Source organism: Marmota flaviventris, chromosome 12 (genome assembly GCF_047511675.1).
Source record: "Marmota flaviventris isolate mMarFla1 chromosome 12, mMarFla1.hap1, whole genome shotgun sequence".
Classification (NCBI taxonomy): Eukaryota; Metazoa; Chordata; class Mammalia; order Rodentia; family Sciuridae; genus Marmota; species Marmota flaviventris.
The window spans coordinates 101,689,825-101,705,087 of NC_092509.1; the positions used below are offsets into that span (position 1 = coordinate 101,689,825).

Below are 15,263 nucleotides of genomic sequence, written 5' to 3' on the forward strand. Positions count from 1 at the left end.
GGCGAGTTTTGCAGCCATGGTCTTAAATGCTCCTTGCATTAGTTCATATCTAACCACCATGTCTTAGTTACCCAAAGTCAAAGTGCCTGGATGCCTTCCAGGTTTTCCCTTGTCTAGCAGAAAAAAAGGGAGGGGGGGGCTATATTTGACATCTCCCTCTTCTGTTTTCAGTATTGCTTATTTTAGTTCAGGGCCCAATTTTTCCTATTTCTCCCTATTTCTTCTCACTTTGTGACATTAGCCTCTCATGGTCTGTGTCCTTGCCTGTAGATCTCTCCCTTTGGTTCCACATTCCTCACTGGGTCAGAGTAGTGCCAATACGTATCCCTGAGCATGCCATTTTCCTGCTTAAAAATTCCTACTACAACAACAACAAAAACTAGACAGCTATGCCCAACCTGAAGACCGTCCTGGTTCTGGGCCCCAGCAAAGTGATGCTTCTCTTCTGTACTCGAATCTCTTACCACATAAAACGTTTTCTGTGTTCACTAGCCTACCTCTGTGCCTTCCATTTCCCTCTTCCCACCATTTGCACCCCATCCTCCACTGTTTCCACATATCCAACTCTCACGCAGCCTTGAAGCCACTCAAGCAATCCCAGCTCTGGAAGGGCCTCCTCATTGCCCACAGGGAGAAAGTTCCTTTCCTCTTATTCTTGCTTAGGTCTGACCTCCCTATGACAAAATAAGCTTCTAGGAGAGAGATTAGATTAATTCATCTTGGGACCCCTGAATTATTAAGCCTCACAAGTAGCAAGCATTAAATAAGCACATTATTATAAAGGAGAGTAAGAATGCTCTGAAATCTTATTTCTAAGAAATGTTTCATGCATATGAGGAAACCTTATGAAAAGAAGTTCATGATATATGAAGCAAACCAAAGCTACTTCCAAAAAACAGAATAAACAGTACAGCCATCCTGTTTATATACATTATAAATTTTTTATGTAGCAATTTATTTATATAGCAATGCTACATACTGAACATTATAGAGATTTGTAGGTGGCAAGATTGAGGGAGGTTTGTTTTCTTTGTGCTTTATTGCATTTCCCCAACTTTCTACAAAAACATAAATTTCACTTATAGACAAAAACAAAAACATCAAGCCAGGCATGGTGGCACATGCCTGTAATCCCAGTAGCTCAGGAGGCTGAGACAGGAGAATCGCGAGTTCAAAGGCAGCCTCAGCAAAGGCAAAGTGCTAAGCAACTCAGTGAGACCCTGTCTCTAATGAAAATACAAAATAGGGATAGGGATGTGGCTCAGTGGTCAAGTGTCCCTGAGTTCAATCCCTGGTATAAAAAATTAAAAAAAACCCATCAAAACCAAACTAAAACAGTATGCATTAGATTTCAACATCCTTTGTGAGACAGATGATCTCAGGGAAACCCTTGGATCTGAAGGCAGCGCATGGTAAATTTAATTAATTCTGGAAACCTGGAATGTGAGGAGCCAACTCAGGTTTCTCAGAACTGAGAGGGCCCTTGCCATGTCCAGCCAAAAGGAGAAACAGCAAGATGTACCTGGAGTAGAATGAGAAGCATTCTGGGGCTACCCTGGTGACAGGAGAGAGAGATTTTCAAGGAGAGCAAGCTCTCTGTTAAAAAGAGAATTTTAAGGTGCATAGTAGAAAGCCTCCCACTAGTGGGGGCCTGCACTGGGTCAGGCCACGTAGCCACAGTGCCAAAAAAAAAAAGGGCCTCATTCGGTTCTTTGATTGCAAAGGATACACTGATCCCCTAGCTATTGCCATTTGATACAATCACTAAACTTTGCAAAGTGGCAAATGTCCCCAGTGAGATCTATTGTCAATTAGCTTCTCAGTAAGGCAGAAGCTGGATCCCAACGGCAATTATGGTTCCAAACAGTGTTAAACAACCAGTGGTTTGTTTGTCAATTAAACCTCCCATGTTACCAGCCAATAGGTCCAACCACTGCCTGTTTTAGGAGAGCGTGAGGCACAGATTTAATAAATTGGAAAACTGTTCTGGAAACTCTAAAAACAAACAAAACACAAAAGTAAAAGGCAATCACTTTTACAACAACAAAATCCACAGTGGCACAATACCTGTTTATACTCAGCAATGATGGCTGTGGTCTTCTTTATCTCATACTCTGCCTTCTCTAGTTGTTTCCTGAATACTTCTTTTAGCTAGAAAGGAAGGAGAAATAGCAGGATTCAGCAAAAATCTTAATAAATTTCTTAAGACACCTACATTCATGTCTTCTTGGTTCACGGTCAGAGACAATGGTAACAATCACGGCTATGCACATTTTCCTCACTGAAGCTGCATCTCAATAATCTGAAAACCTGGGCTGGGGATGTGGCTCAAGTGGTAGCGCGCTCGCCTGGCATGTGTGCGGCCCGGGTTCGATCCTCAGCACCACATACAAACAAAGATGTTGTGTCCGCCAAAAGCTAAAAAAAAGAATAAATATTAAAAAATTCTCTCTCTCTCTCTCTCCTCTCTCACTCTCTCTTTAAAAAAAAAAAAATCTGAAAACCCAAGCATCTCCAGAGATACAGAGATCTTTCTTTTCTGTAAAGACAAGACATATGAGCCATGCTGTTATAAAGCTGCTTATGCTCACTGCCTGCCTGGTAAGGATATTGCCTCTAAGTGTCCACTTAGACACCGTCTTCATTTTAAGTGTAAACTAAAATATATCCAGGCAACATTGCAGGCTAAATTTTTCACTATTGATACTATGTTATAAATTAAGGAGAAAAACTTTGGGCCTTGTGTTAACAGTCCCCTCCGTCATTGCTCCCTCTCCGAAAGCAGGGTCAAGAGGTTCTGGAGTCGGGAAGAGATGAGATGAGACTCTAGGGAGGGACAGGGGATTCTGGTCATGAGTTCAGGAGGAGCACAAGCTATACAACCCGCAGGTGCTGACTAAGGTCGCTGAAGAGCTAAATGACCAATGTCATACTCAAAACCACAGTTTTTGTTTTGTTTTATTTTTTTGCTTTTGTTTTTGGCTTTGGGGATGGAACCCAGGGCACTTAACCACTGAGCTAAACCCGCCCTTTTTTGAGAGTGACTCACTAAGTTGCTAAGTTTGTCCTTGAACTTGAGATCCTCCTGCCTCAGCCTCCCATATTGCTGGGATTGCAGGTGTACACCACTGTGTCCGGCTACAACCACAGTATTTTGATAGCCCAGAGGCTGTAGAATTCTGGTACAGAGGAAGACTGAGTGATGAAAAAATTCAGGTGCCACCAGATAAAAAAGAAAGAATTCAATTCTGACAAGTTGGCCAAATAAACAACAAAAAACAACTCTGGTTGGTCCTAAGTACATAATCAGAATAAAGGGACGAACCCTGGAGAGAAGAATCCCATTTTATTTTCCTGGCACTGGGGACTGAGCCCACGGTTTCATACTTGCTGCAGGGCAAGCCTTTCACCTATGAGTCACAGCCACAGATCTTTTTTATTTTTTATTTTGAGACAGGGTCTCACAAAGTTGCCTGGACTGGCCACATACTTGCATCCTCCTGCCTCAGTCCCCCAAGCACCTGGGATTATAGGTATGTGCCACCATGCCCAGCCCCCAAAGTATTCATAGGGAATATTCTACACTTGCTAATTCATAAATTAATAATTTACAATTGGATTCTATCATTAGAAGATTTCTGAATTTCTTCATATTTGTTACATTCTAAAATCCTAAAAACAACTTGTAAGTTATACTGCTTCAAATGCAGCTGTTTATAGAAGTCTCTATTCTCTATTTTACATAACGTTGGACATAAACAATAACCTCCCCTTCCTATAATAAGGCCACACTGACTTTAGATGACTCAGGCAGCTCAGAGGCTTGGAGCAAGTTTTTCTAAGCCGTAGCTTCCTCGGGTGACAAATAAGAGTAAGGTACACGGTACAAGTACCATCATCACAATAACCAAGACAGGGTGAAGGGAAGACACCATGAAGCATCTGGCTTTGCTCTGGCCACACGTAGGCTCTTGCCCCTCCGCTGGGCTGGTGTGTGTCGCAGAGCCACGGGGCAGGCAGAGTGTGGGTTAATTCATTTGCCAATAGTGTCTTCTTCCCTGAAAGTACTAAAGGGGTCAAAGAAAGCCAGAGGTAGAGAAGAAAACAAAACACATCAGGAGGCCTGGAGAATCTATCAGCCCTCAAAGTTTTTTGAGGAAGTTTTTTAAAAAAGAAAAAACTTGGACCACACTAAATGCCAAAGACTCATTTTAACATATTCCAGCAGGGGAAAAAACGTCACAGAATATGTTTTATAAATCCTGGAAGGTGCGAAATGGCACATCTCTCTATGTGTAACTTTTTTCTGGATGAAAGTCTTTCAAAGGATTTCTATTCTGTTTTATGTTTAGCACTAACTATTAATACCTTAGAATGAAATTCACTAATCATGATTTAAGAAATTTCCTCACTATATAAGGTAGTTACATCAAGCAAGCTCTGGGCGGTGGACTTCAGTCATTTGTGAAGACACTCTACCAGGTAATCTAGTCCTCCGCTGCTGGCTGGGCCCACGGGGGAGGCAACGGTGGGCGGCCTCTGGGCCTAGGGAAGCAGGAAGCTCCAGCTCCAAGCAGAGGTCCCTCACCCTCACCTGGGCCTGCACTCCTCCTCCACATGGAGACCGCCACTCACCTGCTCCTGGCTCCCACAAACAGCACAGGGCACCAGCTTCAACGCCGGCTCACAGAGGGCTTTTACGTTCCCCCAGCGGTTAGGACCCAGAGCTCTGCTTGGAATGTTGAGGCTCCCTTTTCTAAGGCATGAGTCAGAGGAGTTAGGGGGACTGAGGTAGAGGTCTGTAGCAGTCCCAGCAGAGGCCACAGTGGCTTTCGGTGTGACAATGCCATAAAGTGCTTCCCAAGAGTTGATGATTTTGGAGGCAGGACATGAAACTTCCCCACTGTCAGAGCTCTTGGATCATAGCTGCAAGTTACTAAACTCAACACTCCTTCGAGATGTCTCAGTAAAGGCACATTCCTGAAAGCTATTGAGAGCAGAAATGCTGCCTCCTCTTCCAATACCCTCAGCACACTTCAACTTCACCCCGACTTAGAATAAATGTCACTTTTTTTTTTTTTTTACAATATTCGTAACTCCCTGCCAATCTACCGTGTGCAGAAAAGCCTGTGAACGCCTTTACCTGGGCAGTCTCTTCCTCCTGCTTCCTCTTCTCCTCCTCAGTCTCCACCAGCTTCTGCTTGGTCAAGAGGAGCTCCTTATTCAACACATCTGCCTTGTCCTCTGCCTGCAAGTCAGGGCACATCACAGCCATAAAGAAGGCGAATATACGCACACATACCTTCTCCACACCCTGTCCCCAGGTATTTCTCTACAGCTACCTCAAGTCCTTCCTCTCTTCCCAGCTCACTGCAGGGTTGTGGCGGGGGCTGCTTTCTCTGACCATCTACGTGCCAGGTACTTGGTACACATTATTCCTAATTCTCACAACAACACCTTTACAGCTAATGACAGTGAGATTTGGCTAGACCAAATACATTGTCTGGGGTCACACATCTAAAATGACAGTTATGATCTGAATTCAGATATGAATGACATTCTCTTTCCACACCCTTCTCCCTCATTCTCAGATGTCATGACAGCATTCGCGGTGCTTCCAAATGGCAGTGCATGGGGAGGATTCAGAAAAGGCAAGTGGACAGGCGGGTCCACAGACAGCAACCAAGGCCAGGCTTGAGGTTAACTGGCCCACAAGCCGCTCAGACTGGTCAGTCAGTATAGCAGGGAGAAATTAAAACCAAAACCCAAGATAGAGAGAGTCGAGTGGGAAACCAAAGCAGAAACCAGACTCCAGGCTGTTTCCAGGGTGCCAGGACGTGCCTGGTGAGAGCAGGCTGGTTCTACCTGGGTCACAGAGCCCTCTGGGGTGTGTGTGTAACTGAGGGGACACTGTCTTATTTATACGCCAGGACCCCCGACCTCATCCCCAGGTTCCAGCCACACATTTGCACAGCACTGAAGTGTGACCTGAGACCCACCCTATTCACTGCCATCTGGACCGGCCCCCTGTCCACGCCTCTCCAGTCTCCCTGATAGCATGTTAGGACAGCTCCATGTGCGATGCGCATCTTGCCCACTGCACTCTAACTCCAGGAGGAACCATGTCTCCTCTGCTCTTCACTATTTCCCCAGCACCACACCCACATGGGGACAGGGGCAGGTTTTCCCCCAAGTCCTCAGTGAATAAATGAATGTTCCCTAAGTCCCTGCAGAAGCAGCCTGTGGGCAGCGGGCCACAGGATGAGTCCGGCAGAAAGACTCCCGAGGCAGAGGAGAGGCAGCTATGTGAAGAAGCCATCCCTGGCTGACAGCAGCCAAAGGTTGTCCAAGAATCATGCAAACTGGCCAGGTGGCTTCTGACTTTGTTTGCCATATCTCCCCCACGCCCAGATGGCCAGGCCAGCACAGTCTGCTGGATACTGGCAGAGAGCGCAGCCCTGCTTCTCTGTGCTTGCTGCCACCTAGGTCCAGAGCCTCCTGGCTCAGTGGTAATAACTCTTGCTTCCAGAGCATTTGGAACTATTGGGTAGTGAAGGTGGAAAAGACTCTATCGCCCTCTAACCCCAGCCCGCTGGTTCAAGGTCTACCGCAGCAGGAGTAGGCAATGCCACCTTGACTTCAGTAGCACGCTTCTTGAATCCTGCAGTATATCCAGCTGTTTTAGTTTTGGAAACCTCTATAAGAAAAGGGGAAAAACACTTCCCTGAGGAACTCTTTTTAGAAACACTTGAACACTCATGTTGAAGCCCTATTAGTTTTATTTACACATTTTCTGTTGAACAGTCCCCATTAGGTGTAGCTCAGGCCTCCCTACTCTGACTGTAGCAACAGTCATGGGTGCTAAGTGAAGAGGAGTCTCACGGTTTCCTAGGAAGCCGCAGCCAAAGCTTCTCCTTAGTGCTGAATAATAAAGAACAACTGTGCTCATCAAAATAGGATCAGATCTGAAATAACCTAAGTTTCCTCTAAAAGCAGGCTTCTGGATCTTTAAACATCCAGCTGCTCCACCTCAAGGTATCTCTCATGTCAAGTGAAAATAATACTAAACAGATAGTTATGTAAATTCTACTTTTGAACCCAAATTATAAAACGTTCCTTATAATTTGACAGTGGGACTGAGTGGAACTCCATCATTTTTAAGTCTTCTAATCACATGTGTATGTCTTAAGATGTCTTACTGATGCTGAGAGCTCAGACTGCAACCAAGGCTCCTGTGACATCAACCTACACGCAAAACAAGCTCTGCCCTGTGTGGCGAGGTTGTGAATCCACTGCCCTATTGAGGAAAGCCTTGGTCAAAATCAGGGATGAGGAGCTTTCGGAAATCAGCCAGGCAGTTGTTCCATTTAAGAGAAAACAAGTACTTATCGCCTACAGCTTCTGGTCTAAGAACTCCAGTTAGAAAGAGCTCAGTCTTCAGTGCGAAGGTACCAATTCTCTCTCTCCTTTTTGTTCCCTGAGAACAGGGAAGGGCAGGGAGGGCCTGAGAGCAGGTAGCATCAGAAATTACTAATCTCAGAAATTCTTATTTAAGGAGTCGGAGAGAGATCTTCCTGTCAAAGGAAAACTGACCAGCCTTTGGTGCCTGGTGCCCTGGAGGGTAAAGCCATGACTACAACAATAAGGGTGAAGAATGCTTGGTTTAGAGAAAGTACCTAATAACCTAGGAGTGTGTGTTTATTTCCCATATTGTCTCAGGTACAATCTGCTTTCATGTCTACTACCAAGTTTTGCTGTTTGGGTTGAGAGAAGTGATTTTGGTAAGCTGGGACTCCAAAGAAGAGGGAAGGAGGTGAGGCCTGGTGTCATTCTCAGGTGATGGTGCCCTTCTGTGAGGACCAAGGGCAGGACACCTGAATTGTAGGGATGGCTGTTGGATAGGCACATAAACCTCTGCTGGGGCAGAAACTGCAAATTCAGAGGTTAGGAGGAGATAAGCATAAAAGAGCAGTTTTATCTTTCATTTAGATAATTGGCTTCAAAAGGCAGGATCCAGATATTACTACTTTTCTGAAAGAGGGAGTCAAGAGAGAAGAAAAAAGGGAGAAGAGGAAGGAATGCTGGAGTCCTTCCTTTAGGGATAGATGTGGTGCCCACACGAGGCAGCCAAGTATTCGATTATGTCAGGAGTGTCCATAATAGCAGCCATTTCAGACTGACCCACAAAAAGGATTCTCTTGGAGGTGAACTGACTTTTAAAATAACATTTATCTGATGATTAAAGCTATGTATATTATTTTCCTACATAACACCCATATCCCATTGCACAGTGTTTTTCTGATCCCTTTGGTTCAAAAATTATTCCAAAAAGATACAGATATACTATATCTCCCCCAATACTGAACATGCATTTTATTTCTACTTTTTATTCTTCTAAGTTACACTGCAGTAAACAACAATCTAAATCTCTACTTTTTAGCATAGCTTTCCAAGTTCGAGTTTAATTAGATCAATTTCCTCATTTTTAAATAGTGGACCTAAAATACTTGCTTCATGGGCTCATTAAAACGAGTAAATGAGATAATGCTTATAAATCGCTACATATAGTGGTTAGCACATACTAGGTACTCAGTACAAAATCAATTTTATAAAAGGGATAAAAATAGGAAAGGAAGAAGTCAAATTATCACTGTTTGCAGATAATATGATCCTATTCTTAGAAGACACAAAAAAAACCTAGAGCTAATAAACAAATTCAGCAAAATAGGAGGTTATGAAAATCAACATTAAAAAATCCATGGTTTTTCCATGAACCAACAATGAATCTGCTGAGAAATAAATCAGGAAAGCAATTCCATTCACAATAGCCTCAAAAAAAAAAAAAAAAAAAAACCTAAGAATAAATCTAACAAAAAGGTGAAAGAACTCCACAATTAAAACTATAGAACTTTGAAGAAAGAAATTGAAGAAGACCTCAGAAGATGAAAAGACCTTCCATGTTCATGGACAGGCAGAATTAATATTATTAAAATGTCCATACTACCAAAATCAATACACAGATTCAATGCAATCCTCATCAAAATACCAATTACCTTCTTCACAGAACAACAACAACAACAACAAAACAGTCCTAAATTCGTAAGAAAAAATGACTGAGAATAGTCAAAGCAATTCTAAGACAAAAGAAGCAACGCTGGAGGCATCATAATACCCGACTTGAAATTATACTACAGAGCAATAGTCACAAAACTGCATTTTATTAGCATAAAAACAGACACATATACAATGGTGCAGAAGAGAAGACACAGAAAAAAGCCCACACATCTACAAGGAACAGTCATCTGTTCCTTGACAAAGGTACCAAAAGCCATGCACTTGGGAGGGGAGGGGGATACCAGGGATTAAACTCAGGGGCACTTAACCACTGAGCCACATCCCCAGCTCTTTTTAAATATTTTATTTAGAGACAGCATCTCACCGAGTTGCTTATGGCCTCACTAAATTGCTGAGGCTGGCTTTGAACTCTCCATCCTCCTGCCTCAGCCTCCCAAGCTGCTGGATTACACGTGTGCACTACCCGGCCTGGCTCAAGACAGCCCTTTTAGCAAATGGTGCTGGGAAAACTGATTATTCATATGTAGAAGAATGAGACTAGATCTTTAATTTTTACCCTATCATAAAACTCAACTCAAAGTGTATCAAAGATCTAGGAATTAGACCAGAAACTCTGTAAATCCTAGAAGAAAACATGGGTCAACACTCCAACATATAGGCAGAGGCTACACCTTTCTCAATAGGACCCCTATAGATCAGGAAACAAGGCCAAGACTAGGATGGCATCAAATTAAAAAGCTTCTGCACAGCAATGGAAATCATTAGGAAAATGAAGAGAGAACCTACAGAATGGGAGAGAATCTTTGCTAGCTCCTGGATTAATATCTAGAAATTATAAAGAACTCAGACAACTTTACACTCCAAAATCAAATAACCCAATTAATAAATGGGCAAATGAATTGAACAGACACTTCTCAAAAGAAGAAATACAAACGGCCAACGACTATATGAAAAAATGTTCAACACTGTTAGCATTAAGGAAATGCCAATCCAAACTACACAGAGACTTCATCTCACATGAGTCAGAATAATGGTCATCAAGAATACAAATAATAATAAATGATAGAGAGAATATGGAGAAAAAGTAATACTTTCACATTGTTGGTGGGACAGTAAATTAGTACAACCATTATGAAAATCAATGTGGAGGCTCCTCAAAAGACTAGGCATGGAACCACCGTATGACCCAGATGTGTCACTCCTTGATACTTATCCTGAAGAATTAAAGGCATCTTACTATAGCAATAAATGCATACCTGTGTTTATAGCAGCACAATTCACAATAGCCAAATTATGGAAACAGTTGAGGTGTCCACCAATAAAGAAAATATGATACACACACACAATAAAAAAAATGAAATTATGCATTTGCAGGGAAGTGGATAGAATTAGAGACCACTATGTTAAGTGAAATAAGCCAAACTCAGAAGGTCAAGAGTCTCATGTTTTCTCCATACATGGAAGCTAGAGAGAGAAAAGAAAAGGAAGGTAGGGGTGGATCTCATGAAAATAAAAGGGAGATCAGTACAGGAAAGGGACCAGGTAAGAGGTGAAGGAAGGAGGGGCAAGTGCTGGGAGCAATATTGGCCAAACTGTACTTTACACACTGTGTGCATGAATGAATATGTAACAATGAATCCCACCACTATGTGCAACTATAATGAGCCAATAATAAATATGGAGAGAGAAAAAAAATAAATCTAAAAAATTAATTTTATTATTTGCTTACATCTTATACAAGACTTAACAGGTACCACCAAACACATTTCTCAAACAACTTTCAAGCTCTTTTCACTTCACTGAGCCCCTCTGAGTTCAACTCCTTACATTTTTTTTTTCAGTTAGCCATCTTAAGAACATTATCAGAATTGGGGGTGAACCACACTGTTTGGGAAGCTAATATAGAGCCCAGACTAGCGATGCAGTATGTGGTCAGGCTGAGGCTGGTTTTGCTGGGACCCTTGCCTTGGTGCTGTGTCTTGGTCACACTTCCCTCATCTCATTTCAATCAACTTCCACATGGAATTTGTGATTAAAAGGACAAATATTTTTCAAATGGACTACTGTTCTATTTCTATGTCCCAAACAGCATAGTTGTTCTGCTTTGTACCAACTATACCTGGAGGCTGAAGGTGTAGCTCAGTGGTACAGTGCTTGCTCAGCATGCATGAAGCCCTGTGTTTAATCCCCAGCACAGAAAAATAGAAATCAAACTTCCTTTAGTGCTGACCCGCCCCCTGCAGCTTCCTTCCTTCCTTATTAGCACCATTTCCTCAATATTTATGTTTATCTCCCACCTTACTATGGTTAAAGCTTTTGAGCTAAAAAATTAGCTGTTTATATGAGGAAAAGATATGACAGAAACTACTTCTACCAACTTTATTTTTATTCATTTATTTTTGCAGTGCTGGGGATCAAACCTAGTGCTTTGAGCACAAGAGCTCTACCAGTGAGCAATACCACATGCTTCAATTATGAACACATAAGCAGATTATGTTATCAGTGGACTTGTGTTTTAAATACTGTCAATGCAAAGTTAAAGCACAGACAATGACTTTTTCTTTCCTTCAACAGTCTAAGTCTCAATTTTTCTAACCCTGCACCATTGGCAATATTTATTTTTTAGAAGTAAAAAAAGTAAAAATTTTAAGTCTGCACAAGACTGCTTCCACCTTGCCAATCATCTCAGGAAATGGTAGCAGTAGCAACAGGAAGTTCTAAGACTGTCAACATTTTGGGAATGAACAAGGAAAGTTATAGCATTAGAGATCTCTTAGCAACAGCGAAGGTTTGTTGAACACATACTATAAGTGCTTTAGCTTAACTCTCACATCTTCCCTCCAGGGTAGACACTTTTGCAACTACGGGCAGCTAAAGGACTGCCCAGGGTCACATGGTTGGCAAGTCGGGGGTGCCAAGAGGTTCACGTGCAGGCTCTCTGGCTCTCAGCCACTAAGATGCCTGCCAATTCGACAATCCAACATTTAATGCTTGCACTTCATGTAAAACTTCACATTTATTATTGGAACAAGCAGCAAGGTGCCTACGATGTCAGGGTGGCAATAGTATACTCTGATACTCTTTGGTAATTATGAGGGCAGCTTTTGGTTTAAAAAAATACTGATAAAGAGAAGAGATGCTAAGAGAAATTTAGAGGTATAAAAATCAGCGTCACACATGCCTTTTGGAAATGAGCCACCCATTCTCAAAGGTGTGGGGTTTCCGCTCTCTCCAGTTAGCACGAGCTGCCCTCCCCACTGCCAGCCACCATCCATCTATACCAGGCAGCACACTCAAGAACAGCGAGCCTAGGAATGTAGTGAGAACTACCTGGTCCTCCCCCTTGAGGAAGTTAGTCTCATGTCTACCTCATGAGTGACAGATTTACCTGATCTAAGTCATTCCGCAGAGCGATTTTGCTGGTTACCAGTTCATGGGCGAGGTCATCATTCTCCTGCTCCAACCTCATGCTGGCCTCCTGTAATCTTCGGTTCTCCCTCTGTACAAAAAGAGCAAGAGCCAGAGGTGGGCATGAGTGCCTGCAGGCACCAGCAGAAATGGAAGCAGAAGCAACTGGTGAGGAAAAACAAGCAACACCAACAAAGTGAACTTCCAAAGGTGTAAAAGGAGAAGGCGCAGTGGCACAGGGAGGCGGGCCTCTGCCTGGGCAACAGCAGCGTCTGGCTAGCGGTGCGGCTGCGGAACTCTACCCAGTGCAGCTTGCAACTGTCCCTTACGACCCCCAGACGGACTCATCATGAAATGTGGACCACAAACAGCAGCGTGTCCAAACATACCCGCGATCCCATGAAGTTCCCACATAGACCTAGAATGCAGACGACAAGCAATTCTTGGACACATGCACAATAACTCCACCCTGGACCTGACGAGAAATGGTAAGACGCGGCAGGGATGACACTAGACATTTCTCCAAATTGTTTTCCAAGATCTGGGTTCAAGATGATTGAGAATATTTAAGAACACTAAATCAAGAGTCTAGATACTTGGGCTTGTGACTTGCTATCAGCTGATATTTTTTATTCTGTGAGTGAGATCACATTGACTTTTCTGAATACAATTTACTTTTATATTAGTAACAATAAGAGTCCCCATAAAAAGTCTTCTAAATGTCTATTTTGCTCCTTCAGATTAAAAAGACTCTGGGTAAAATAAATTACTAAGCTTGGATCCTTTCCCCCCATTAAAAAATAAAAAAAGTTTTTTTCATTTTTTTCTGCTCCCAGAAAAAATCTGAAGCAAAGTTATATGATGAAAGAACCAAGTGTCTGATGCTTATGAAATAAGGTCTCCCCTTCACTAGAGGTTGTGAGTCTGGTACATTTATATCTAGTCTCAGAAGAGCAGTTTAGTGCCTTCTACTCTATAGAGTATCATCTGTGCTTTCTTTGCTCCTGTTAGCAATTACAAGCAAGTCAAAACAGAGCTGACAGGAAAGACTTAGATGTGACAAAACCAAGTTTAGATTTACACTTCTAACCCCGCCCCCCCTTTTTTTTCCTGCAAGGGAGGTAGAAGCAGACAAAGCACTGATGAGAGGAAAAAAAAACACACACACAAAAAGAATACAAGAAGATAAATATATGTTTTAGAAGAGAGTGTTCCACAGTATAATAGAGGGGGCAAAGTTAATTCTATTATCTTTAGAACAGTCTGTCATGAGAACCTAATCATCTCCCCCCCACCTCCCAAGAAGGGCTAAGAAACAGATGATAAGGGCAAAATCTGAGGTTGTCATGGAGGCAGAGGATCCATTAAAAGGGACGGTCAGAAGAAAGATAGGGGAGAAACCTGCTCTTTGCATATTTTCTTTGTTATTTTTTCTTTTTTCCCCCTTTCTTATTATACACTGGGCCAAGGATATTCTACCACTAAGCTATACATCCCCTAGCCCTTTTTATTTTTTATTTTGAGACAAGTTCTTGCTGATTTGCTAATAGGGCTGGCCTGGAATTTATGATTGATCCTTCTTCATCAGCCTCCTGAGTTGCTGGGATTTCAAGCATGTGCCAGTGTAGCCAACTTGACTATATCTTTTTCTTTGGAAAAAAAAATAGACTAAGATAGTTGGGGGATATCAGAAAATTCTTGAGAAAGATATCTACTAAACATAAAAAAAGGAAATAATTCCAAATCACTTAAATACTCTTAAGTGGCAAAATTTCAGTTTTAGAATATTAAGAGAAAAATATCTAGTAACTGAGGAAATGCTTATTACCTTGTAGGGGGAAAAAGACAAATAATGAGAAAATTATTTGGGCCACTGAACCACATGCCTAACCCTTTTTATTTTATTCTTTAAATTTTTTTTAGTTGTAAATGGGCACAATATTTTTATTTTATTCATTTATTTTTATGTGGTGATGAGGATCAAACCCAGTACCTCATGTGTGCGAGGCAAGCGCTCTACCACTGAGCCACAAGCCCAGCCCCCCTTTTTATTTTTTATATTGAGACAGGGTCTCACTAAACTGCTGAGGCTGGCTTTGAACTTGCAATCTTCCTGCCTCAGCCTACCAAATTGCTGGGATTACAGGCATGTGCCACCATGCCCACCTAGAAAATCCCATTTGTTTAACAGTATAAAAATAAATATTAACTGTGGGTAGTATATTATTTTCATTATTGTCTTTGTCCTTTTTAAAAGAAAGTTTCCAAGTTTTCTTGGAATATATAATAAATTTGTAATAGGATTTTTAAAAGTTTTGTTTTTTAAAAAAGGGGAAATTTAGAATTTAAATTCCATCTAAAAGGATAAAATTTTGTTTTAAGTCCATTCCTGTTATAAGGTCATACCCCATCTGAAATACTGGATCTCCTTTGTGACAGAGGCATAGTGTAACCCTTTCCCAAGCTATTTCTGAAGAGACAGTTATTTGTATTTGTAGGGGCAACTCGTACTCATCTGATTCTGTCTGTTCCCTCAACCCACACAGGGTCCATGCTACCAAAGCAGCATAAACGTAGGAACTAATCTATGTATCCAGGGGACACAGCCAGAGTTTCTACAGTCGAACATTGGGCAAGCCAAAGAAACTCAATTTCTCACAGGTTCTTGAGAGCTAATATTTATTTCTGATGTATCTTTATTTCTGAACTTATATACTTGTAGAACACTTAGATTTTAAAAACATGTTTCAAAACTTTTAATAAATTTCCTTCTTGACAGA

At 41.9% G+C, this 15,263-nt stretch overlaps 1 protein-coding gene across 4 annotated transcripts in view; it reads right to left on the reverse strand.

Annotated features, from left to right (window-relative positions):
- Positions 1–15,263, reverse strand: part of Rabgap1l (RAB GTPase activating protein 1 like) — a 620,475-nt gene that overhangs the window by 12,207 nt on the left and 593,005 nt on the right. For all 4 annotated transcript variants that reach the window (XM_071600291.1, XM_071600292.1, XM_071600293.1 and 1 more), the window contains 3 exons: positions 12,464–12,574; positions 5,144–5,248; positions 2,068–2,151 (listed from right to left, as the gene is read on the reverse strand). In XM_071600291.1, the coding sequence (XP_071456392.1) occupies positions 2,068–2,151; positions 5,144–5,248; positions 12,464–12,574 (300 nt within the window). The remainder of the gene's footprint in view (positions 1–2,067; positions 2,152–5,143; positions 5,249–12,463; positions 12,575–15,263) is intronic.